Below are 24,975 nucleotides of genomic sequence, written 5' to 3'. Positions count from 1 at the left end.
GGGCAGAGTCCTTGGAGGGTAGGAATGAATTAGCACAAAGTACTCAAAAGTAGGGATTGATGGCCCATTTTGGTGTACCAGACTAAATCTACTTTATTGTTTTCCATCACTGATTGTATGATTGTAATTCAGCGTTTTTATATATCAGGTTTAAGTTCATATGCATGTAAATATTTAAAGAATCTCTAATATTAAAGTATTACAATTATTTACGACCAGGCTCTTAGTTCGCAGGAACACTCAACAGATTCCATTGAAGTAGCAGTAGCAGCCAAACGCCTTTGTCACGCAGAGGCGCTCCGTGATTGGCCATGGCAGCTGTCAGTCACCAGGTTCTGCTCTCCCATTGGCTGTCTTGTCCTCTCCGTTATCCTGGAATGCGCTGTTCGGGTTGGAATGGTCTCCTCCCTCCTCCACTGTCTCTCCCCGCACTGGAGCTGAAAGCAGTCGGCAACTATTACTGATGGTTTTTTCTCTCCCCCCTCGACATTTCCATGGTTACTGTCCAGTCTAAGGTCTGATAAGCAGAGAGGAGCCGAGCCGTGTGTGTGAGAATGGAGCTGGACGAAAAGAAGCCGGACAGCAAATACGGTAAGAAGAGCTTTGACGCGACTTCTCTCTCTCTCCTCGATCTTTGCTTTTTTTTTCTGTAAACGGGCGAAGAAATGGAAACAATGACTGCAATGGATGGATGGGTGTGGACCTCATGGCTCCTGTGCAGATCTGCAGGCATCCTCATCCACCACAGGCGGCTTGTTTTTTTCCGAGGAGAGGCCACACCTTCAATCTCGGAAAAAAAATATTTATTAGGGCCCGAGCACGAGGTGCGCGGACCTGGGGCATTGCATGCACCAGGGCCGCATGCACCGAGGTGCAAGGCCCTATTGTTTCCGTAAGGATTATTAGGGCCCGAGCACGAGGTGCGCGGACCTGGGGCATTGCATGCACCAGGGCCGCATGCACCGAGGTGCAAGGCCCTATTGTTTCCGTAAGGATTATTATTATTATTCTTATTCAGCATCGTTCACTCATTTTACACCCTGTTCCCATATGCGAAAACGGATGAAAATTGGCACACACGTCAGAAACTGCTCCCGCTACTCAGGCCTAGAGGCCCGGCACTGGGTGTGGCCCAGGGGCTTCACAGCGCCCCCTGGAAAAATCAGCAGGTATAGGAAAAAAAAATTTGGAGTATCCTACATAAATGAAATTTGGGAGGCAGATACATCTTGTCGGACCTGACAAAAAACCTCTTGGCAAAATTTCCTATGACCAACAGGAAGTCGGCCATTTTGTGTCAAAATCCATATTTCACGTGCCATATTTTAATGAACTACTACTACAAATTTCACATGAGCTACTTCAAATTTGTCGTGTGTCATCTAAAGACCCATGGGATGAAACGATATCAAAAGCTTGAGTGTACGTCAGAGGCCCATGCTGTGACGGCGTGGCGAAAATGTGGCGAATTTCGATCCCTCGCCATGAAAATGGAAGTCGCTCGTAATCGAAGGTACATGCTCCGATCGGACCCAAACTTCTCAGGCATGATAACAGTCTCGCCCTGAACAGATTACCATGTCAATATTGGACATAGGTCATAGCGCCACCTACTGGCAACAGGAAGTAACATGTGTCTACACTTTTACGCCCTCTGTCTTATAGGTTGACCACATCATCGTCAAATTTGGTCAGCTAAGTTGTAAGAAGTTGCTAACGTGGTACTATGAAATTTGTGACCATATGTCAAACGCTGTCGCCATGGTGACGCCTTGTTCGCCATAAAATACGAATACATATTTGAGGCACTTATGATGCTTTGTGTCTCACGAAACTTGGCAGACATGTTCAGAGTGGCAAGACAATATGTCCGATATGTGTCTTTTGTCCAATTGTGTCAAAATGGCTCCATAGCGCCCCCTACAAAACTTAAAAGTCAATTATCCCACCTTTAAATTTGACGTAGAAGAACCAAATTCGGTGGGCTCATGTACCTCCCGACGACCTACGAAAAAGCCTCTTGGAGCAATTAGCTCCGCCCAACCGGAAGTCCGCCATTTTGATTTTACCTTGGCGTAAGGGGCGAACGGAAGGCCTCGTACTTTCGCGAACTCCTCCTAGGCGGTTCATGGGATCCGCCTCAAACTTGGGCAACGCGTAGAGGAGGCCTTCCAGATCAAACGATATCAAAAGATTTTGTCTAAATCGAAAGGCGTGGCCGCGGTGAAGCGTGATTCGCCATGAACAGGAAGTTGCTCCAAATCAAAGGTACATGGTCTAATCTGATCCAAACTTCTCAGGCATGATAACAGTCCCGCCCTGAAAACATCTTCATGTCAATATTGGACATAAGTCATAGCGCCACCTAATGGTGATAGGAAGTTTGAAATTCTTCTTTTATGTCCTCTGCCTCGCAGGTCCACTGAGGCAACCTCAAATTTGGTCAGCTTAGTTGTGAGACATGGCTGATATGATACTTTGAAAATTTTGACCATGTGTCAAACGCTGTTGCCATGGTGACGCCCTGTTCGCCATCAAATACGTTACATATTTGAGGCACTTATGATAATTTGTTTGTCACGAAACTTGGCAGACATGTTCAGAGTGGCAAGACAATATGTCCGATATGTGTCTTTTGTCCAATTGTGTCAAAATGGCTCCATAGCGCCCCCTACAAAACTTAAAAGTCAATTATCGCACCTTTAAATTTGACGTAGAAGAACTAAATTCGGTCGGCTCATGTACCTCTCGACGACCTACCAAAAAGCCTCTTGGAGCAATTAGCTCCGCCCAACCGGAAGTCAGCCATTTCGGATTTTACCTTGGTGTAAGCAGTGAACGGAAGGTGACGTACTTTGACGAACTCCTCCTAGGCGGTTATTCGGATCCGCCTCAAACTTTAGCAACGCGTAGAGGAGGCCTTCCGGATCAAACGATATCAAAAGATTTACTCCACATCGAAAGGCGTGGCCGCGGTGAGGCGTGATTCACCATGAACAGGAAGTTGCTCCAAATCAAAGCTACATGGTCTAATCTGATCCAAACTTCTCAGGCGTGATAACAGTCCCACCCTAAACACATCTACATGTCAATATTGGACATAAGTCATAGCGCCACCTAATGGTGATAGGAAGTTTGAAATTCTTCTTTTACGTCCTCTGCCTCGCAGGTTCACTGGAGAAACCTCAAATTTGGTCAGCTTAGTTGTGAGACATGGCTGATATTGTACTGTGAAATTTTTGACCATATGTCAAACGCTGTTGCCATGGTGACGCCCTGTTCGCCATCAAATACGTTACATATTTGAGGCACTTATGATGCTTTGTTTCTCATCAAACTTGGCAGACATGTTCAGAGTGGCAAGACAATATGTCTGATATGTGTCTTTTGTCCAATTGTGTCAAAATGGTCAAATTTAAAGGCACTTTGTAAATTTTTGGGTGTCCGCTTCGTGGTACATTTGTCGACATCGCAGAACTTGTCATGGTAGTACAGTACGGTACAGTAAATATGTCCAATCGGAGGAATATTTGTCCACTCTGGGTAAATGGCCCCCTTTTGCCCAAAACTCGCTTGCCGACTCTGGGGCGGGGTACCAGGGGCCCCCGGGGGCCAAAAGTCCAATTAGCCCAGAACTCACTTGCCGACATCGGGGGGGAGAGGCCTGAGGGGGGCCCGGGAGTACCAGGGGCCCCCGGGGGCCAAAAGTCCAATTAGCCCAGAACTCACTTGCTGACATCGGGGGGAGAGGCCTGAGGGGGGCCCGGGAGTACCAGGGGCCCCCGGGGGCCAAAAGTCCAATTAGCCCAGAACTCACTTGCCGACATCGGGGGGAGAGGCCTGAGGGGGGCCCGGGAGTACCAGGGGCCCCCGGGGGCCAAAAGTCCAATTAGCCCAGAACTCACTTGCCGACACCGGGGGCTTGGGCACAAGGGGCCCCCGGGGGCCCCCGGGGGCCAAGAGTCCAATCGGCCCAAAACTCACTTGCCGACTTTGGGAGGAGGGCCCGAGGGGTGCCGGGGGGTACCCCAGGGGTACCAGGGGCCCCCAGGGGGTACCTGGGGGCCCCTGGGGTAGGTTGCACTTCCACCGAGTGGACATGTTCCCCCCACTGAGGAGGACTGTGCTGGCCGGGTGGAAAAGACCACCTTGCCTTTGTCCAGTTGGAATACCCTGACCTCAGCTCTAAGGTATTTTGAAGTGTACGTACACTTCGCCGCCTATTTTTAGGACCCCCGGGGAGCCGGGCAAGGGGGGGTTGGGGACGTCCACTCCGCGACATGGGCCGCTTCTTGCCACTGGACGGTTTCCGGAGCCCGCTTCCCTAGGGTGGGGAAGAGAAATCGTCGCGTCCCGACCGGCCGTCGCGAGACCCGGCGGACGCGTGGAGAGCGGCTGCCGGCGCGTCCCCGACGGCAAGAGTGCGAGGGCCCGATCATCGCTGCTCGCAGCTTTAATTATTATTATTCTTATTCAGCATCGTTCACTCATTTTACACCCTGTTCCCATATGCGAAAACGGATGAAAATTGGCACACACGTCAGAAACTGCTCCCGCTACTCAGGCCTAGAGGCCCGGCACTGGGTGTGGCCCAGGGGCTTCACAGCGCCCCCTGGAAAAATCAGCAGGTATAGGAAAAAAAAATTTGGAGTATCCTACATAAATGAAATTTGGGTGGCAGATACATCTTGTCGGACCTGACAAAAAACCTCTTGGCAAAATTTCCTATGACCAACAGGAAGTCGGCCATTTTGTGTCAAAATCCATATTTCACGTGCCATATTTTAATGAACTACTACTACAAATTTCACATGAGCTACTTCAAATTTGTCGTGTGTCATCTAAAGACCCATGGGATGAAACGATATCAAAAGCTTGAGTGTACGTCAGAGGCCCATGCTGTGACGGCGTGGCGAAAATGTGGCGAATTTCGATCCCTCGCCATGAAAATGGAAGTCGCTCGTAATCGAAGGTACATGCTCCGATCGGACCCAAACTTCTCAGGCATGATAACAGTCTCGCCCTGAACAGATTACCATGTCAATATTGGACATAGGTCATAGCGCCACCTACTGGCAACAGGAAGTAACATGTGTCTACACTTTTACGCCCTCTGTCTTATAGGTTGACCACATCATCGTCAAATTTGGTCAGCTAAGTTGTAAGAAGTTGCTAACGTGGTACTATGAAATTTGTGACCATATGTCAAACGCTGTCGCCATGGTGACGCCTTGTTCGCCATAAAATACGAATACATATTTGAGGCACTTATGATGCTTTGTGTCTCACGAAACTTGGCAGACATGTTCAGAGTGGCAAGACAATATGTCCGATATGTGTCTTTTGTCCAATTGTGTCAAAATGGCTCCATAGCGCCCCCTACAAAACTTAAAAGTCAATTATCCCACCTTTAAATTTGACGTAGAAGAACCAAATTCGGTGGGCTCATGTACCTCCCGACGACCTACGAAAAAGCCTCTTGGAGCAATTAGCTCCGCACAACCGGAAGTCCGCCATTTTGATTTTACCTTGGCGTAAGGGGCGAACGGAAGGCCTCGTACTTTCGCGAACTCCTCCCAGGCGGTTCATGGGATCCGCCTCAAACTTGGGCAACGCGTAGAGGAGGCCTTCCAGATCAAACGATATCAAAAGATTTTGTCTAAATCGAAAGGCGTGGCCGCGGTGAAGCGTGATTCGCCATGAACAGGAAGTTGCTCCAAATCAAAGGTACATGGTCTAATCTGATCCAAACTTCTCAGGCATGATAACAGTCCCGCCCTGAAAACATCTTCATGTCAATATTGGACATAAGTCATAGCGCCACCTAATGGTGATAGGAAGTTTGAAATTCTTCTTTTATGTCCTCTGCCTCGCAGGTTCACTGGAGCAACCTCAAATTTGGTCAGCTTAGTTGTGAGACATGGCTGATATGATACTTTGAAAATTTTGACCATGTGTCAAACGCTGTTGCCATGGTGACGCCCTGTTCGCCATCAAATACGTTACATATTTGAGGCACTTATGATAATTTGTTTGTCACGAAACTTGGCAGACATGTTCAGAGTGGCAAGACAATATGTCCGATATGTGTCTTTTGTCCAATTGTGTCAAAATGGCTCCATAGCGCCCCCTACAAAACTTAAAAGTCAATTATCGCACCTTTAAATTTGACGTAGAAGAACTAAATTCGGTCGGCTCATGTACCTCTCGACGACCTACCAAAAAGCCTCTTGGAGCAATTAGCTCCGCCCAACCGGAAGTCAGCCATTTCGGATTTTACCTTGGTGTAAGCAGTGAACGGAAGGTGACGTACTTTGACGAACTCCTCCTAGGCGGTTGTTCGGATCCGCCTCAAACTTTAGCAACGCGTAGAGGAGGCCTTCCGGATCAAACGATATCAAAAGATTTACTCCACATCGAAAGGCGTGGCCGCGGTGAGGCGTGATTCACCATGAACAGGAAGTTGCTCAAAATCAAAGCTACATGGTCTAATCTGATCCAAACTTCTCAGGCGTGATAACAGTCCCACCCTAAACACATCTATATGTCAATATTGGACATAAGTCATAGCGCCACCTAATGGTGATAGGAAGTTTGAAATTCTTCTTTTACGTCCTCTGCCTCGCAGGTTCACTGGAGAAACCTCAAATTTGGTCAGCTTAGTTGTGAGACATGGCTGATATTGTACTGTGAAATTTTTGACCATATGTCAAACGCTGTTGCCATGGTGACGCCCTGTTCGCCATCAAATACGTTACATATTTGAGGCACTTATGATGCTTTGTTTCTCATGAAACTTGGCAGACATGTTCAGAGTGGCAAGACAATATGTCTGATATGTGTCTTTTGTCCAATTGTGTCAAAATGGCTCCATAGCGCCCCCTACAACATTTCAAAGTCAATTCTAACGCCTTTAAATTTGACTTAGAAGAACCAAATTCGGTCGGCTCATGTACCTCCCGACGACCTACCAAAAAGCCTCTTGGAGCAATTAGCTCCGCCCAACCGGAAGTCAGCCATTTTGGATTTTACCTTGGGGTAAGCAGTGAACGAAAGGCGACGCACTTTGACGAACTCCTCCTACGGGACACGGGTAAGGGAATTTTCCACTTCGTGGCTGAGAATGAATGGGCATTTTCCTGCCATTGGTCAAAGGTCGTCACAATGGACTTGCGTCCCTGTTAGGGTGTCATATGGCTGTGACTAAGATCACGAATTGGACGCAAAGTGTGCCAAAGCCACTGCGCCTGTCGGTGGCGCTATCACTCCTTTCTGGGCTGGGGGGGGGGGGCCCCCGGGTATTGCCGTTGGACACAGGGGCCCCTACCACTTCCCTAACTCGTACACCTGTCCAACTGATGGACCTTTTTGTCCACTTCATTCACTTTGTAAATTTTTGGGTGTCCGCTTCGTGGTACATTTGTCGACATCGCAGAACTTGTCATGGTAGTACAGTACGGTACAGTAAATATGTCCAATCGGAGGAATATTTGTCCACTCTGGGTAAATGGCCCCCTTTTGCCCAAAACTCGCCTGCCGACTCTGGGGAGGGGTACCAGGGGCCCCCAGGGCCCCCGGGGGCCAAAAGTCCAATTAGCCCAGAACTCACTTGCCGACATCGGGGGGGAGAGGCCTGAGGGGGGCCCGGGAGTACCAGGGGCCCCCGGGGGCCAAAAGTCCAATTAGCCCAGAACTCACTTGCCGACATCGGGGGGAGAGGCCTGAGGGGGGCCCGGGAGTACCAGGGGCCCCCGGGGGCCAAAAGTCCAATTAGCCCAGAACTCACTTGCCGACACCGGGGGCTTGGGCACAAGGGGCCCCCGGGGGCCAAGAGTCCAATCGGCCCAAAACTCACTTGCCGACTTTGGGAGGAGGGCCCGAGGGGTGCCGGGGGGTACCCCAGGGGTACCAGGGGCCCCCAGGGGGTACCTGGGGGCCCCTGGGGTAGGTTGCACTTCCACCGAGTGGACATGTTCCCCCCACTGAGGAGGACTGTGCTGGCCGGGTGGAAAAGACCACCTTGCCTTTGTCCAGTTGGAATACCCTGACCTCAGCTCTAAGGTATTTTGAAGTGTACGTACACTTCGCCGCCTATTTTTAGGACCCCCGGGGAGCCGGGCAAGGGGGGGTTGGGGACGTCCACTCCGCGACATGGGCCGCTTCTTGCCACTGGACGGTTTCCGGAGCCCGCTTCCCTAGGGTGGGGAAGAGAAATCGTCGCGTCCCGACCGGCCGTCGCGAGACCCGGCGGACGCGTGGAGAGCGGCTGCCGGCGCGTCCCCGACGGCAAGAGTGCGAGGGCCCGATCATCGCTGCTCGCAGCTTTAATTAAATTAGTCTTTAATATTTCACTTTATTTGGCGATGTTGCCCTATTTTAACAGGCTATATTAAAAAAACAAAAGATAGGTTTAGCTCCAATAAAGCTCGGAAAAGTAGGTTGTCATTCTACAGAAGTAGGCTCGTTTCGGTGGGTGTCAATTAAATTGGCGTCATTTTCAGGTTATTATGGATTACAAATTATATTATTAATAATAATAATAATAATATTAACAGAGGAGGAGGAGGAGTTTTTTTCATTTACTGTATTTCCACTGGGCTCGAAACCCATTGGTTGTTTTTTTTTCGTAAATGGACTTATGGTCGCATCATTACTCACACACACACACACACACACACACACACACACACACAGATATGAATATCAACAGTGAAGCACATGCACTTCACAGATATTTTGTTGCTTTTTTTCGCACATTATGGGGAATTTGTCCCGGCCAGACACATGACTCACCGCTGATTGTTATGTGTGTCACACATGCATTTTCTCCACCAGCACCAAGCCGGCAGCCCGCAGCAGGCGGCTGTGGTCCATATGGACTGCTTAGTCATCATGTCTCTATAACCACTGTTATATTTTTTTTTGCTTTAATACCCCCTGTCAGTGTTGTGACATGCGAGGATGGCCATAGGCCAAGCTGCCCTCCTCACACTGGTATTCTGTTGGGATTACAACACTAAGTCTGATAAATTATTCCCTCTTTCTCGATGTTAAGATCCTCCTGACAGCCCATCCCCACGATGAACTAGTACACATCCTCTTTAGTCCATCCACACAGCTCCTGCTGTGGACCATTTCCTCGTTGTTTTCCTGTTACCATGTAAACAGCACTTAGTCCTTGCGACCCCCCCTCCTTGCCCATGAAAGCTAAAAGGTCAAAAAGCAAATGCCCTTATAAAGTGGAGACAAAGGTTTTCACAATGCAGCTCACCAATATTCTTAAACAGAATTTTTTATTAGCAGCGTTTGACCCAGAAGTTGTACGTGGTTGCTACCGCTGTTACACTTACTACTACATCTCCCCCTTTCTGTGTAGGCAGACAGGCTGCAGCCTGCACTGTCGGGGCTGTGTTCAGCCTTGCCCGCTCTACCTACTCAGCAGACACAGTCAAGGCGCTTCCAGTCAATATAAAGCTGGCAATCGCACAGACACGTTACCACACACAACGCACGCGCACGCACAAAGGCACCACTGCCGAGTGTTTCACAATGATCGCTTGTCATTTGGACTATAGCGGTTGGTTTGGGGGGGGAAATGAGACAAACTGTTGCTGTGTGATCCAAGCAGTGACTGGAGAGAGCGAAGAGAGAGACGGTGATCTGAGCCAGTGGTTGTCAGTTTAGCTCTTCAAAAAGAGACTTTCATGTGTTTCTTCTATCTAGGCCAATGACCTCGTTAGTAGCAGTCAAGGAGGAGATCCCTTAAAGCAGCTTGCAGCAGCTGGATACAGTAGTAGTAGTACAATAGCCCATATAATATTTTCTGATCATTTCCATGTCAATACCATTTCACCATCATCTTATCTACATGTCCTTAATAGAAAGATAAAAATGTCTAAAAAAGAGACTAAATGTACTCCTTGCACGTACACACACACACACACACACACACACACACACACACACACACACACACACGACCAAAGTGGCCACTTACCCATTAAGGTAGCCAGAGAAGGGCTCATCTGATAACCCCTCTGGGCCCATTAGCGAATCACATCAGTCATGACATCATCACTCCCTGTAAAACACACACACACACACGCACACGCACACGCACACACACTTCTGTCTTTGAGGAGACTCGTTGACATAATGCACAATGCCTTACCCTAACCTTAACCATCACAGCTAAATGCCCAATCCCATCTATTAACAATGACGTACAAAAACAAGATCATTTACGGGACATTTGGTCGCCTGTATGCAGCAGCAGCAGATCTGCTGGAATGCTTTTCAGCTCAGTCAAAAATTGCTTCATGGCACAAAACAAGAAAAAGAGCCGTATGTCGTCTCGGCTCTGATGTGTCTCTCACATTCGCAGATGGCCGCACAAATGAAAGCCCGGTGGAAAAATCACTTCCAGTGTTTATCTTCATCGGTTCAAGGAAAGAGAACATGTTCACACACTCAAAGTGATGGCAAGGAGGGGGAGTAAGCCATCCCTTCAAACTTTTGGTTTAAATCCATATTGTAACTCTGTAATCGTCGCCTCTTGTACGCCAACGAGCCCAATGCATCACAATCGAATGTTCATCTTAAAGGTGAATGAAACCATTTCAGGAATTCTTGTTTAAAGTTTGAATTTGAAAGCTGAAATCTGAAAGTGCTGTAACACTGGAAACTACAGCTGAAAGTAGAAACAGGAAGCTGAGAAAAACGCCAAGAGAAGGACATTCATCATATAAGGGTAAAGTACAGTAGTTTTATGCTGCGCGTGTGTTTTTTTGTGTTTTCAAAAGTTTTGTCAAGAACTGTGTTGGTGGAGTGAGGTATTTTTTGGTCATATGACAACAGTGAGGTGGGAGACGTGCAGCTGTGCTGCATGCAGCTGCAAACTGCACAACTGTAAAACTGCGGAAGCAAGGAAACAGAGGGCACAGCTTGAGCTGTTAATATGTGGGGTTGAGTTGAAGAGTTGATTTCTGATTCAAAACAATGTTGCCTACTACTGGAACTAACGCTTCCTGTTGTGAGATGTGTAAAAAAGTACACATTTTCTGTTGTGTGTGTGTGTGTGTGTGAACGTCTCCAAGTTTTGTCAGCAGGAGTTTCTCAGGCGCCACAAGTCTTCGTCGCCTTTGAGCAGCTCTCTCAATTCCCCTGTCATACTGTTTTGCCTGCAATTCCCCCGACGCGCGATGAGAGAGAGAGAGAGAGAGAGAGAGAGAGAGAGAGAGAGAGAGAGAGAAGCAGTACACTGACAGATCAGCAGAGCTCTGTGAAAGAAGGAAGTAAGGAGTGAGAGGCCGTAAGATGCAAAACTCATACAGGAAGGAGACTTAAAGAGGCAACCACCGCACACAGCACACTGAGAGGAATCTGTCAAAAGTGTCCATGAGAGAAACATTGGGAGAAATATGGGCACAATGACAAAATACAAAAGAGCAGGTACTGTATCAGCTTCCCCCGCTGACTTTTCATGTGCTGCTGAATGTCTTGTTGACTTGACACTCAGCTTGTCAGACTGGGCGCTGCGTTTGGTTCATCTCATCGTTGTGTCTATGGTGTGTGGGCAGAAGCTGTGTGTGTGTCCTGTACATGTGCGTGTGACTGATTTCTCAGCGTGCGAGGTATTGAATATTTAGTAAATGTGTGAACAGCAGGCTGTGACAACAGCCATCATCTGTACTTCTGTAAATGAGCATTTGAAGAACAGTTGATGTGACAGGATGTCTAGGGGCTCAGTGTCTGGTCTTACAGAAAGATGTTGATCGTGGGGATTGTGTTATTGCTTCAATGTGTAAAACACATTTTGATTGATCGTTATTTAGAAGGCAGTAAAAACGGCAATAAGAACCATGCTCATTTCTCTCGTCCTCATTCCTGTTGACTCAGAATGTTAGCTCACGATGATCTCACTGTGAGCAGAGTGGGCTCGGTCGATGTTTCTCAGTGTCTGAGGTGTTTCCATGGCGGCAAGTGATGTCCATAGGGAGCTCGCCGTCGCCGGGGGGCCATTTTATAGGTTGCTAGGCATGACAGTCGGGCAGAAGAATCCTTTTGTTCTGGAGATTGTCCTGTCTCTGTCAACAGGCGGGCTTACACTTATGCATTGTACTCATTTGTGTCTCAATTACACAAGTGTATTCAACAGATAAATCTATTTTAAAATGATGGAAAAGCATTTTCTCTGTATTAAATCAAGAAATATGTTCTTCCACCTCTACCGAGGTTTTGTTCATTGATATCTATTTCTTTGTTTGATTGTCAGCAGCATCATGTAAAAAGCACTGAACCAATTTGCATGAGACTTGGGGACATTGGACCCGTTCAATTTGAGTGCAGATGTGATCGAAGGGGCAGATCACTTTCCTCAACATATATCTATGAGTTTGTACAGATTGGTGCACATCCACATCATAATAATCTGGAGCTGACAGACGTGTGGGATTGTTCGGCCTTAGCAGAGGTTATAGTTTGTCTTAAATGTGTCTGTCAAACATGGAAACGTGGAAACTAATGAACTTACTTGCAGATTTGATTTCATTAAAGCAATCAGGCTGCTCAACTAATCAGATTCCGAACTATAATGACATTCAGGAGAGTGCATACCTCCTTCAATGTCGAACACAATCCTACACATCTGTTTAGCTCTTTTTATAGAAAAATTAAGAAAAAACAAACAAACTGATAATCTGCACTGAACTGTACAAACAAAAAAATCTAAATAATACAAACACACTGTCAACATAACAGAGTACAGCTCAGCAACGCCACAGACTATTCATTGTAAAATGAACTTAAATCAACACGTCTTTAACAGTTCAAAAAACTTCAACATTGATTTATTATAGGACTCTCGTATCAGACTGCACTCGTTTTAGGTCAAGCGTTCCTAATAAACTGACAACTGACTGTATATCTTAGTGATAGAGGCTGACCGATATGGATTTTGAAAAAGTTTCTGATACAGATGTCAGCTTGATATTTCACAGTTTAAGCATAAATATTGCTATAAATAACTAGAAATAAAAAGAATACACAAATACAACCAAATATATAGGACTTGAATTAATAGAATGAACATAAATCCTTTTTTGTAAACAGAAATATATAAAATATGTAATTTGCATTGCTTATTCAGTTTCGTAGTGGCGCGTATCGGCTAACATAAAAACAGAAATGTCTGTGAAAGGCTCATATCGGCCAACCAATAAATCGGTTCAGCCTCTTGTTAGCTGTTCGTTTAGAGTCCCTCAGGTGAAACCACAGGTTCTGGGTCAAGTAGCCTAAATGATGCATGTGCTCTGTTTTGTAGTCCCATGAGAGTGAGATTTATAGTAGAAGTCTAAAAATTGAGTTTATGGTAGACAAGAATAACAATTCTGTTGTCTCTCTTTACCCCCAGGGGAGTCCAGGAAGTTCGATCCGAGCTTCAAAGGGCCGATCCACGACAGGTGAGATATATGTCTCAAATCAATCCCTGATTATAATTTATTTTCTTTCTCCGGTACAAGGCAGCAGTAACCACATCCTGCCTCTCCTCTGCTCAGGGGCTGCACAGATGTCCTCTGCTGTATTCTCTTCATATTGGCCCTGTTGGGATACTTCGCTGTGGGTATCCTCGGTAAGACTGAGACCGCATCATTGCAATATGTATTGCTGACACCCAAGCTCATAGAAATATTGATTTACCTAGCTTTCATAATTGTGTCCATTTTTTATTTTTTTATACATTTAAGACCAGTCACTTTCTTCAGCACATGGTTTATTCACCAAACATTTTTTCCTTTCTTGCCTTCATCACAGTAGCGTTGAAGATTGTTTCCAATGTCCTTATCTACAATACATCATACCTAAAACACACAATGTAAATGAACATCAAAACTAATGTTTCTCCTAATTTACAAGGAGTAAAGCATTTAAAGCAATTTCAAAGCAGCGATCATTGACCGAAAAACAGATCGATTGACCTGGATGAAGGACGGAAGAAGTGACCCGAAGACATTATGTGAACAGGATTTTGATGGGCTAACATTGGGGCTGCACGGTGGTGTAGTGGTTAGCACCTTTGCCTCACAGCAAGAAGGTTCTCGGTTCGAATCCCGGTTCAAAACCAACCAGGGCCTTTCTGTGTGGAGTTTGCATGTTCTCCCCGGGTTCTCCGGCTTCCTCCCACAGTCCAAAGATATGCAGAATGGGGCTAGGTAAATTGGAGACTCTAAATTGACCGTAGGTGTGAATGTGAGAGTGAATGGTTCTTTGTCTCTGCATGTGGTAGGCTGGCGACCTGTCCAGGGTGTACCCCGCCTCTCCCCCGCGACCCCTAAATGGATAAAGCAGTAGACGATGGATGGATGGATACAGTAGTGATCTTAGGGATCTGCAGCTTACTGTATGTGTGTTAGAAATAGGTTTCATATTTAAGACATTATGCTTTGTCTATTTTTTCATGTTCTTGACACTGTATGAACTCTGTCTTCATGTACTTGGTTTTGATTGATTTGAAAATTGCATCTGTCATTTATCAGAAAAAGATCAGTATATTAATTTAATTATCTTCAACTCCAGTTGTGGTAATAATCCATGAATAGATACTGTTTTTTGATGTAAAAAACAGTATCTAACAGATGTACATCAAAATGTGTATTTTGATGTAAAATACACATTTGTCCTGTGTGATTGTTTTTTACACTAGATACGTATTTCCCTTTTCTTTTGTTCTTCTTAGATTTTAACTGTGGTTGGCAACCACTTTCATCTTGGCAGTGGCAGATATTAAAATGTGGCGGGAAAGCGAAAGAAGAGAGTCACCCACATTGACGTTATAACAATTATTTGTTTTTAAAACCAGTATATTCTTAATTTTGATAGGTTATAAAAAAGTTGTTGTTTGATGTTCACTTTAGTCTGCAACGACAACGAACCCTAACCTGACTGAAGTCAAACGCAGCGTTTGAATGCTTTAAAAGTGTATAAATCAAAGAAAAGACATGAGATGTCACATCGCTGTGCGCCATCTTTGGAATTCCTCGTTCTTGTGTTGTCAGTGCCTCGTGGTCGGCCTCAGACATACTGTACCTCTGATTTTTACTCTTCTCCATGCAGCCTGGTCCCAGGGTGACCCCAGGAAAGTGATCTACCCCACAGACAGCAGGGGGCAGTTCTGTGGACAAGCTGGAACACCTCTGGAGTGAGTTGCATGGCAACATGAATAGGATGATCACATGCGAATAATGATTTTGTATTACTGTATTGTGATACCCCTTCATCTGGGACGTATGGCTATTTCCTTATGACGTTGGCCCTGTAATAACTTTGTGTCACTTAATCAAAAGGAAGAAGCCTCTTCTGCTCTACTTCAACATACTGAAATGTGCCAGTCCCCTGGTGCTGCTGGAGTTCCAGTGTCCCACCACACAGGTCAGAAACACAAAGCTAAATCTTTTTTTTGCCGTGTTTCTAACGGTCACGTTGGTTGTCATGACCCTATGTTGTCATTTGTGTCCAGTTATGTGTGGAAAGCTGTCCTGACAGGCATCTCACCTTGGTGAAAGCCAAGTTAGGAAGCAAAGAAGACCATGAATACTACAAACAGTTCTGCAAGGACGGAGTGGACTTTGCTAAATTGGTAAATAATTAGATTCATTCACATCAATCACACAGAATATGACCACAAAAAAAAAAAACTACATTTAAAGCCGTTTTACTTTACTCAGAGTCCTCCTGAGATCCTGAGGGATGGCTTGTGTCCAGCATTGTTGATGCCCAGTAAAGCCTGTAAGTGAGAAGCTTTTGTTCAAGTTTCCCTGTTCTCAATTTTCACCCACGCAAGCTGCTGCTTCTGTAGTTTTTCCAGTGAAGCTGAAACAAACTGAAACACTGATCATCTCCTCCTCCCTCCACAGTCACACGTCGCTGCCTTCCGGCCTTGGGAACGATGAAAGGTGGGGTGGTGGTGGTGGGCAATGAGACCACTTTCGATTCTGGACAGGGCGTCAATATCAACGCCACTGACGTGTTGGAGGCTTCAAAGTGAGTCCTTTTCACTGTATGGACACATATATAGTATGTCCAGGCTAAATAAACCAATATTATTATTAATATCAAAGATATTTGATTAATACAAAGATAGAATCCTGTTACAATTTCAGATTTTCCTTTAACACGTGTGCAATTAGCATGATAAATCAACGTTTTGATCAAATTAGTCCCTGAAAAAATGATTACTTAGTGGATTGGCCGTGGTTGATTAGCTGACAGAAAGCAATTGATGACTATTTTCATCAATTATCAGGGTATTAGACTATTGGTCTGACTAAAATGCAGTTTGTACTCTGAAATATAAAGGTGGACAGCTCTAGAGAAAATGCTGTCGGTAAATCAGCTGGTTCTTGCGGGACCTTCTTGTCCCACACCGTGCTGTGTTGTGTCCGTTGACAGATCGCATATCACGTCACCACGATAACTCACTGCGCTGATTTGACATCCTCCTTAAAGGCCTCGGCTACTCAGGGCACCAGCGTTGGTTCTGCTCTGTTGTCTATGCGGCCTGGAGAGTCTTTTCTTCAGTGTTTTCTATCAGTGCTATTCCCTGCGGGGAATACTCCCTGCATGTTATTCATCAAGATGAAGAGTGCGACTGCTGTTGTTGTGCTTCATCCTTTCAGTCGACAGTGTGAAGCTCCTGCACAACGCCGTGTCAAATTACTGTACACTTGTGACATGGCCAGAACCATGTAAAAATTACATTTACATTTTTACATTTACAATTTTCATAAATTACCTTTCTTGAATGAATTAAAAACGTTATCCCCTATGTAAACAAATGAAAGAGTTTGAAATTAAAAGTTTAAATTGTGTCCTTGGTTTTTTTAAACCAGCTTTTTCTTGTAAATTTTGTTCAGCATCGTTGAAGACAGAAGAACATTCTGAAAAATGCATATTACAGGCCATTATTATTGTTATTTTCCAGGTGTGAGAAGAATCGCGTACCTTGTTAGCATTAGCTTGCTGTTGAATTTCTTAAAACTATTATCAGAGTTTATACAGTGATGCTACACCAGCATGTAGCATTTAGCTGATGAACAATACACACATATGCAAATGACTGCAATGTTCATTTTGGACACTGGTGATTGGTTTTAACTTGTATTTCCTTTTACAACAGGAAGTCAAATGTGGCCGTTGAAGCTCGCCAGGTGGCCATGAGGATCTTTGAAGACTACACTCAGTCTTGGCATTGGATATTGCTGTAAGTCTGCCTGCTCTCTGCTGGCTAGGTTAACAGAGATCAACGCAATGCGAAATTTACGAGTACCAAATATTTACTGGCTCTGTTGACACGAGACAGGATAATTCACCTCTGCAGATGTGAAAAGCATTTATGAACGTTCAAGACTGACTTTCGCTAAAACAAACCACAAAATATGAATGAGTGCAACTGAAATATTACGGGCTAACATGCCCAAAGACTTGTTTGAACTAATATGTTAAACATGTTGATGTGTCCTCCCTGTCTAGCGGTCTGGTGATTGCCATGTTAGTCAGCTTGATTTTCATCGTCCTGCTGCGATTCTTGGCCGGCGTCATGGTCTGGATCATGATTGTTTTGGTTATTCTAGTAATTGGATACGGTATGTCTTCAGTCTCTTCTATTGATTGCTCTGCGCTGCTCTCTAAGTTTGCTCTGGTTTTATTGAAATGAAATTCTAAAAACTACTTACAATTCTTCAGGTATTTTCCACTGTTACATGGAATTTGCAAGTCTGAAGGGAGAGCCTGGTGCCGACGTCACCATCCGTGACCTGGGCCTGCAGACCGACTTCTCTGTCTACTTGCAGATCAGACAGACGTGGCTGGCCTTCAGTAAGCGCATACATGCTTTCACTCCCGCAGCAGCACAGCTTTGTATCAACTGCTGACGGATCCTGTTAATCGATTTCATTCACTATTTTTTCGCAGTGATCATCCTGGCTATCGTGGAATTCATCATCATCCTGCTACTCATCTTCCTCAGGAAGAGAATCCTAATCGCGATCGCTCTCATCAAAGAGGCCAGCAGGTCAGTCTGACTTAGTACGGTGGGATCCAGGTGCCACGTACCTGTGAGAGTGAAGAATTATGTTATTTAGAAACTGAATCATCTGATGGACTTTATCAACAGAAAAGCCAAGTCGGTTTGCAGAGCAACTAACATTCATTTCCAGTTTACGCTTTTTTATACAACTTTTCTGCCAGGCAGTACTCCTTAAACCAATGACATTCTATTAACATAAGGCGCATGTCTGACCACACGTGTTCATTATGAAACAGCTCCGTACCGTTTACTAAGCATCTTCATTTTTCATACATCAATTCATACATGCGTTTTACAGTACACAGGGTTTATTACAACTTCCAAGTTTTGCATTGTGCTGCATCATTTATCTCGTTTCCCAGATGAGATGGAAACGTGACTAGACCTGCTCACTCATTTTCAATCTGCACCAATCAATATCCATCCAACAAACAGTGTGTAACGTGAAAAGAGCCACTTATAGTGACGAACCCCCCCCCCAGAAAACTATCATGCAGTTCCACACCTGCCCTCGACTCCATCAAGTGTTTTTTCGCGAACCAGATATTTTCCTTCCATAGATGATGGAGACCAAAATAGAGTTAAAACGAGGGAGTATATTAGACTTCATAAATTGGGCGGAAACACAACTTCAAATGAGTGTTGCTCTATGTCTGCTGGACTTGTAAACAGGCAGCTGTGTTCAACACATTCAACATTACAATTGTTTGAAGATATAATGGTGTGTGTGTCCTTGTTTTGAAAGGTTTTGCTGACACCAAATGGCGTTTTTCTTTCATAACAGTAGAGAGCAGATCTTTAGTTCTTACGCCGATCCTTCACTGTGAGGGAGAGTGTACATTTCTTTGTTTGGGAGGACTTCCTCTTACTTTTGGAGAGTATAATATCTAAGCTGGTTAATATAACACTTTGACCATTGTTATCCTTTTCAGAGCCGTTGGCCATGTGATGTCCTCTCTTTTCTACCCACTGCTGACCTTTGCCCTCCTGGCCGTGGTGATCGCCTACTGGGCCGTCACTGCTGTGTATCCTTTCACTTTTCAGATGATGATTAAAGAGGATCAAAATAGTTTCTTTTGAGAATTATTCCCTTCTTTTTCCTCCCGCAGTGGGTGTGTCATTATAAATAGATGCAGATCACCCCAGAGTGACCCTTTCAGAGATTCCCTCCCCTTGTTGTCTCCTTGACAGCTCTGACCAGTTTCTTGTCCACCTCTAACGAGCAGGTGTACAAGGTGTTCAACAACTCTGAGTGCGAGTACTCACGGGAGACCTGCGACCCCAAGGTACGTTTCTAAATGTCAATGTTGCCTTTAATATTTGGCAGACTCTATGGAAAGGGCGCTGTTTTCCTTGGGTAGCATGACCGTTTTCATCATTGTCAATAATCCTTTGGTCTTCTCCTCCTCCCCATCTCTTTCCCCAGACGTTCAACACCTCCAACGCCTCTGCCCAGTGTCCAGATGCAGAGTGCCTGTTTGCCTTCTACGGAGGTGAGAGCATCTACCACAAGTACCTCATCCTGTTCCAGTTCTACAACGTCTTCCTGTTCTTCTGGTGCGCCAACTTTGTGACGGCCCTGGGCCAGGTCACTCTGTCGGGGGCCTTCGCATCATATTACTGGGCCTTCAAGAAGCCCGATCATATTCCCGCCTACCCAATCTTCGCCTCACTAGGACGCGCCCTAAGGTAAGATGATGGATTCAGTGATTTTTTTTTTTTTTTTAGATACACACTGTACAAATACAGTTTCACATTAACTCAATGTAGCAGGTGATATGTGATTCAGTCATTGTTAGTCAGGCTATTAACTCCATGCAAATGTTGATTTTCAATACTTCCAGAAATTTGGAAGAAGTTCAGGTTTGTGTGATTCTCTTCCATATACGACAGGTGAGAAGGTCAGTAGGTGGGATGCTCACAGTCTGCCTCTTGTTTCACTCTCCTCCTGTGCAGGTACCACGCCGGCTCCCTGGCTTTCGGCTCCCTCATCCTGTCTGTGGTTCAGGTTATCAGGGTCATTCTGGAGTATCTGGACCAAAAGTTGAAAGGTCAGAGGATCTCACATTAGAACAAGGAGACTGACTCAATACACCCGGGTGCTGAGTAACTACATGTTTCCATCAGTATCCAATATTCATCAGTAATTGGGGTCTTATGTATTTAGTATTTTCTTGTTGAATAGGTTACTCTGCTATTGGATGCATACAGTACATGTAGAAAGCCTTCAGAGTCAGAATGATGCAGGTTATCTATACTTTGATTTTAAAATATGTGGTTAAGATGCTTTGACACAATCATTTTCCAATATGTTACGGTGGCAAACATTGTCTTTTATGACTATTACTGTTGACACCAGCAATAATAGTAATTATTATTTACTTTGCCTCGACTGCACCTTTCACAGAGTTAACAATTTCACACTTATTCGACTTCTGGTGTATTTATAGCTGCAGGGATACTTAAAGGCTATGACAGGTTCCTGAACATTCTTGCGTTGTATCATAACGGTTGTCATCCTTCAGGTGCACAGAACAAATTTGCTAAATTCCTGCTAAGCTGCATGAAGTGCTGCTTCTGGTGCCTGGAGAAGTGCATCAAGTTCCTGAACAGAAATGCCTACATCATGGTGAGTCCTTGTGCCTCCACACAGCTGCGGGACAGATGTTGCGTCCTCTTAGTAGATTTAACTTTTTTGTTTCTGTTTCTTTGTTTTCCCCCTAGATTGCCATCTATGGAAAAAGTTTCTGTCCTTCAGCCCGAGACGCCTTCTTCCTTCTCATGAGGAACATCCTCCGGTGGGATTTTATCACATTGATATACACATTTTTTATTTTTTTTTAGACTACAAAGATTTGCTCACGATTAAAGCTGTTCTTAGCCCGATTTACCTTGACACACTCTCACGTTGTACACTGTGCTCATTTCCTTGGCAGAGTGGCTGTGTTAGACAAAGTGACCGACTTCCTGCTGTTTCTTGGGAAGCTCCTCATTGTTGGCATTGTTGGTAAGTTGTTGCTTTTTTTTTAGACCAAAGGAATCTATTTTCTGAACCAGTTGAGAGAGAGAGCGCTCTCTGGCTCTCTAACTAAAATCCACTGAATCTAATTATTCTCTCCGTACAGGGATCTTCTCTTTCTTCTTCTTCTCTGGAAGAATCAAAGCAGTAGAGGATGCTGCTCCATCTCTGAACTATTACTGGGTGCCAATAATGGTAAGGAACAGTTGTATTCCTGTGATTCAAGCTCACATGCAGCAGCAGGGCTCTTGACGTGTGTGATTTTTTTCCTCACCCAGACAGTGGTAGTGGGATCCTACCTCATCGCCCACGGTTTCTTCAGTGTGTACGCCATGTGTGTGGACACACTCTTCCTCTGCTTCTGTGAGTAACTTTCAGTTGATAGCAGGGTCTCCCCTGCGGATCCTCTCTCTTCTTCATGGTTTCAAGCAGTGATACAACCGTCTCAAGCTGAGCTGCTGGTTTCTTCTTCTTCTCGCCATTGTTTCTGACTCGTCTTCTCTTTGTCTCGTTTCTCCCATTAATTTCACTTCACATTTATTTTCACACACTCCCTTTATTTCCTGTCATTTCCCTCCCTACTTTCCATTAACCCAAATCAAACGCACAACAAATGCATCCCCACACACTGAAAAAGGTGAGGACCTGGAAAGAAACGACGGCTCGTCCGACAGGCCTTACTTCATGTCCCCCGAGCTGCACGAGATCCTCTCCAAAACAAAGAGAGAGGAGGACGAGGACCAGGCAGACTCCGCAAAGCAAGCGGAGGAGGTGACGCTGGAGGAGGAAACGCCTCTTCAGCAGCAGCAAGATGGAGAGATCCAGCTGACACAGCAGACGGTCCTCAAGCAGGAAAACGAAGAGGAGCAGCCGCTACAGTCAAAGACAGATGTTGATGAGCCGAAAGAGGAGAAGAGCGAGGAACCGGCAATAAGTCCAGCAGAGGAGGCTGAGAAGAAGGAAGAGGTGAAGGAAGCGGCAGAGTTAAAACAGGAAGAAAAGACGGAGGAGGTGACCCCTGAGAAAGAGGAGACTGGTGAAAAGAAAGAGGAGGAGGAGGAATCGAAGGACAAAAATCCTCCCTCTGCACCACTGGAGTAGAAGTCAGCAGTAATGTTGTGGCATCAAAAAAAAGAAGAAGCTAGGCTCGGTAAACCTCATAAAAGCATAAAGAATGAAATAACTGTTCCCTGCAAATTTGTGATACGGACCTGATCAATGTACGGCATAGAACAAGCTAAATTTCACATGGCCTTGCTTGTGTGTGAGCGATGTGGCGTCCAGGTGAAGAAGGTCAAAGCAGGTCAAAAAGCCCAGTGCATCTCTGTAGCTTGAAAAAAAAGAAAAAAAACGCTCTCTCGTGTTGAATTTTAGAACCGTGTTGGTTTTTATATCGTGACGATCTGTAGAATGTTGTGAGTGCTGAACCCGTGCCTGATCTCTGTCACTGATCTCTGTCGTCTTGAGCCCGTTAACGAACGCACTACCGCGTACAGTCGGACCAAACCAATACATCTCGACCGACAGGTGAATCGCTTTCACTGTTTACAATCATACCAGCTGATGCCAAAACCTTACAGACACATTTGATATGCTGTATGAATATTGGATCTTTTTTTTCTCTGTGTGTATATATATATATACATATACATATATATATATATATATATATATATATATATATATATATATATATATATATATATATATATATATATATGTATATACATATACATATATATATACACAGTGGTGTATGCCTATGATGTATTTTTGTTGGCTTCAGTCTTGTAGAGATCCTCACCAAGATGGGTTCCTGTGTATTGTTATTACCATCTACCTGCCTTGGTATTTCTTGGACTGGCGTTAAGTGCTGTGGCTGTGTCGCCATGACAACCTCTCAGACTCTTTGGACCCCCCCCCCCCCGCCCGGCCCCCTCGTTGTTTACTAACCACAACTACCTGGCTCTGTCCCTATCCTCACTCTCTGTCTCTCTAAGTGCTGCATGGTGTTGACATGGCCTTCTGAATGCTCGCAAACTAACATACTTTAAGTATCTGGATGCTTTTGTAACTTTTCTCTTGATCGTCAACTTGTTGAGATGTTTTCCACGGAAATTACTGATGACATTCCATATTTATTGGCTGTGAATCTTGATTAAAGGTGATTATATTATAACCATAGGGGTTCTGTTATGGGTATATGTCAGTCTACGGTGATTATGAGTGTGTGCACACGTGTGTCAAGATGGTTTGGTGTTTGAAAACAGGTGAGTTTTTAATGTTTTAGAGCAAAACCAGACAGGACTGACTTTGTCATGACCTGAGAAGTACGACTCTGTATCGCCTGTGGCTCTGGTGTGGCAGTTGCAAAACAGAAAATGATCCCTGGGAACCACTAATTTAGAGATTTAGTTTGAGTTTAGTTAGACTTATGTGACATCACATGATGAGTTGTTTTTGCTGACCTTATAATTCTTTATCTATCTCAAAGACAAAACTGACTATAGACAGACAATGCATAAATACGAGCATGCGTATAATGACAATTGAAGGTGTGTTAGCATGTTGTCCCTCAACTGCCTCTGTCCGTGTCACAGTGGAGGACCTCGAGCGCAACGATGGATCAGCGGAGAGGCCTTATTTCATGTCGCAGAACCTGCTCACCCTCCTGAAGAAGTCCAACGAAGAGTCCAAATCTGTAGATTAGGTCTGTGTGTGCGTGCATATGTGTGTGTGCGTGTGTGTGTGTGTATGTGTGTGTGTCTGTGCGTGCGTGTGCGTGTGTGTGTGTGCGTGTGTGTCTGTGCGTGTGTGTGTGTGTGTGTGTGAACAGTAGGAGGAATCGTGTACCATTTCTGTGCTACACCATGTAGATACAGACTTTGTGTGTTTTGCCGTCAGATGGGATTAATTTCCGACGTCTATGTATTTCTGTTCCTTCAGTATGTTGTTCCAAAGTCTTCGGCCGTCGTCTGTGTGATTTTAATACAGAAGGAATTTAGGAGTTTGTTATCACAGACGATAACAACAGTTTGCCCAAAACATTCTCACGTTTTTGTTTTTTTTGTCATCATCTTGGTCTTTATCGCCCCATTTTTGTGTGTCTGTGCTGTTGTGTATTTTATGTGGAGGCTTTGCAGGGTTCAGTATGTCGCAGATTTAACCTGCTGACGCCCGAATGAAGTCGTGCTTTATCAGTTTTAACTAAGCATATTGCACTGTGTGAAATGAACTCACCAAAGCGACATTGCTCAACATTAGGTAATTAAAACCTCAGTATGTTTCTAAAAGCCTTAAAGAGATTACATATGACGCCAGGAGATTTGACTTGAACTTACAGTTGCTATTTTGGTAAAAGCTTGTGTTCTTTTTTTTTTGGTTCTTCAGAGTCTCCACTTAAGATGGATATATCTACGGTTATATACACATTTTAAGTTTGTATAACGTTTTACATTGTCTCTCATTTTGTTGTAAACTTGTGTTGCCATGCCAGTGTTCAAAGAATAATAGAGACCATTGCTTCTTTGGTAAAAAAAAATAACACATGACTCCGTTTGTTTTTGTCACTGTTGCCCATTGAAGCCTTTTGAAAAATCCTGAAGCATTATTTAACTTTGTTCGTTTTTTTTGGTGGGGGGGCAAGTATGCAGAAAATAGAATTTGAAATATAATATTTTGGATTGATCAACTTACGGCACAAATGCAGCATCATAGCAACTGTCTCCATTTTCGTTTTCATTTTTTGGATCTCATTTAAAAAAAACGATTGTGTCTGAAATGTATGAACATTAAAACATAAACACAGACTGGACAGGCCTAATAGTTTGGCGTATATATAAACCAAGGTGGGTGTAAAGTTGTACAGTATTTA

At 44.7% G+C, this 24,975-nt stretch overlaps 1 protein-coding gene across 3 annotated transcripts; it reads left to right on the top strand.

The window, feature by feature from the left end:
* Window positions 1-347: 347 nt before the first annotated feature.
* Window positions 348-24,910, top strand: slc44a2 (solute carrier family 44 member 2). 3 transcript variants are annotated; one of them, XM_035636224.2, is made up of 22 exons: window positions 348-591; window positions 13,412-13,460; window positions 13,557-13,630; window positions 15,112-15,196; window positions 15,342-15,426; window positions 15,515-15,634; window positions 15,723-15,783; window positions 15,912-16,038; window positions 17,174-17,257; window positions 17,527-17,639; window positions 17,740-17,871; window positions 17,968-18,067; window positions 19,015-19,107; window positions 19,284-19,368; window positions 19,509-19,771; window positions 20,039-20,133; window positions 20,608-20,711; window positions 20,807-20,880; window positions 21,019-21,089; window positions 21,208-21,296; window positions 21,380-21,464; window positions 21,739-23,285. In XM_035636224.2, the coding sequence occupies exons 1-22, from the start codon at window positions 555-557 to the stop codon at window positions 22,200-22,202; spliced, it is 2,490 nt and encodes an 829-aa protein (XP_035492117.2). In that variant the 5' UTR covers window positions 348-554; the 3' UTR covers window positions 22,203-23,285. The 3 variants fall into 3 exon arrangements, with proteins under 3 accessions (XP_035492117.2, XP_035492119.1, XP_035492118.2); XM_035636226.2 differs by lacking the exon at window positions 21,739-23,285 and adding an exon at window positions 23,702-24,910 and having other exon boundaries at window positions 372-591; XM_035636225.2 differs by lacking the exon at window positions 348-591 and adding an exon at window positions 11,259-11,451.
* The last annotated feature ends 65 nt before the right edge of the window (window positions 24,911-24,975 follow it).

This window comes from Scophthalmus maximus, chromosome 8, assembly GCF_022379125.1.
Source record: "Scophthalmus maximus strain ysfricsl-2021 chromosome 8, ASM2237912v1, whole genome shotgun sequence".
NCBI lineage: Eukaryota > Metazoa > Chordata > Actinopteri > Pleuronectiformes > Scophthalmidae > Scophthalmus > Scophthalmus maximus.
The sequence above is the reverse complement of the archived record's forward strand: the minus strand, read 5'-3'. Positions and strand labels throughout refer to the sequence as shown.

Excerpts from the sequence above, each read along its gene's own strand:
- slc44a2 (XM_035636224.2), top strand. The coding sequence starts at position 555 with ATGGAGCTGGACGAAAAGAAGCCGGACAGCAAATACG. Across the intron at positions 19,369-19,508 it reads GGGAGACCTGCGACCCCAAG|ACGTTCAACACCTCCAACGC; the intron begins GTACGTTTCTAA and ends CTCTTTCCCCAG. Across the intron at positions 20,881-21,018 it reads CTCATGAGGAACATCCTCCG|AGTGGCTGTGTTAGACAAAG; the intron begins GTGGGATTTTAT and ends TTTCCTTGGCAG.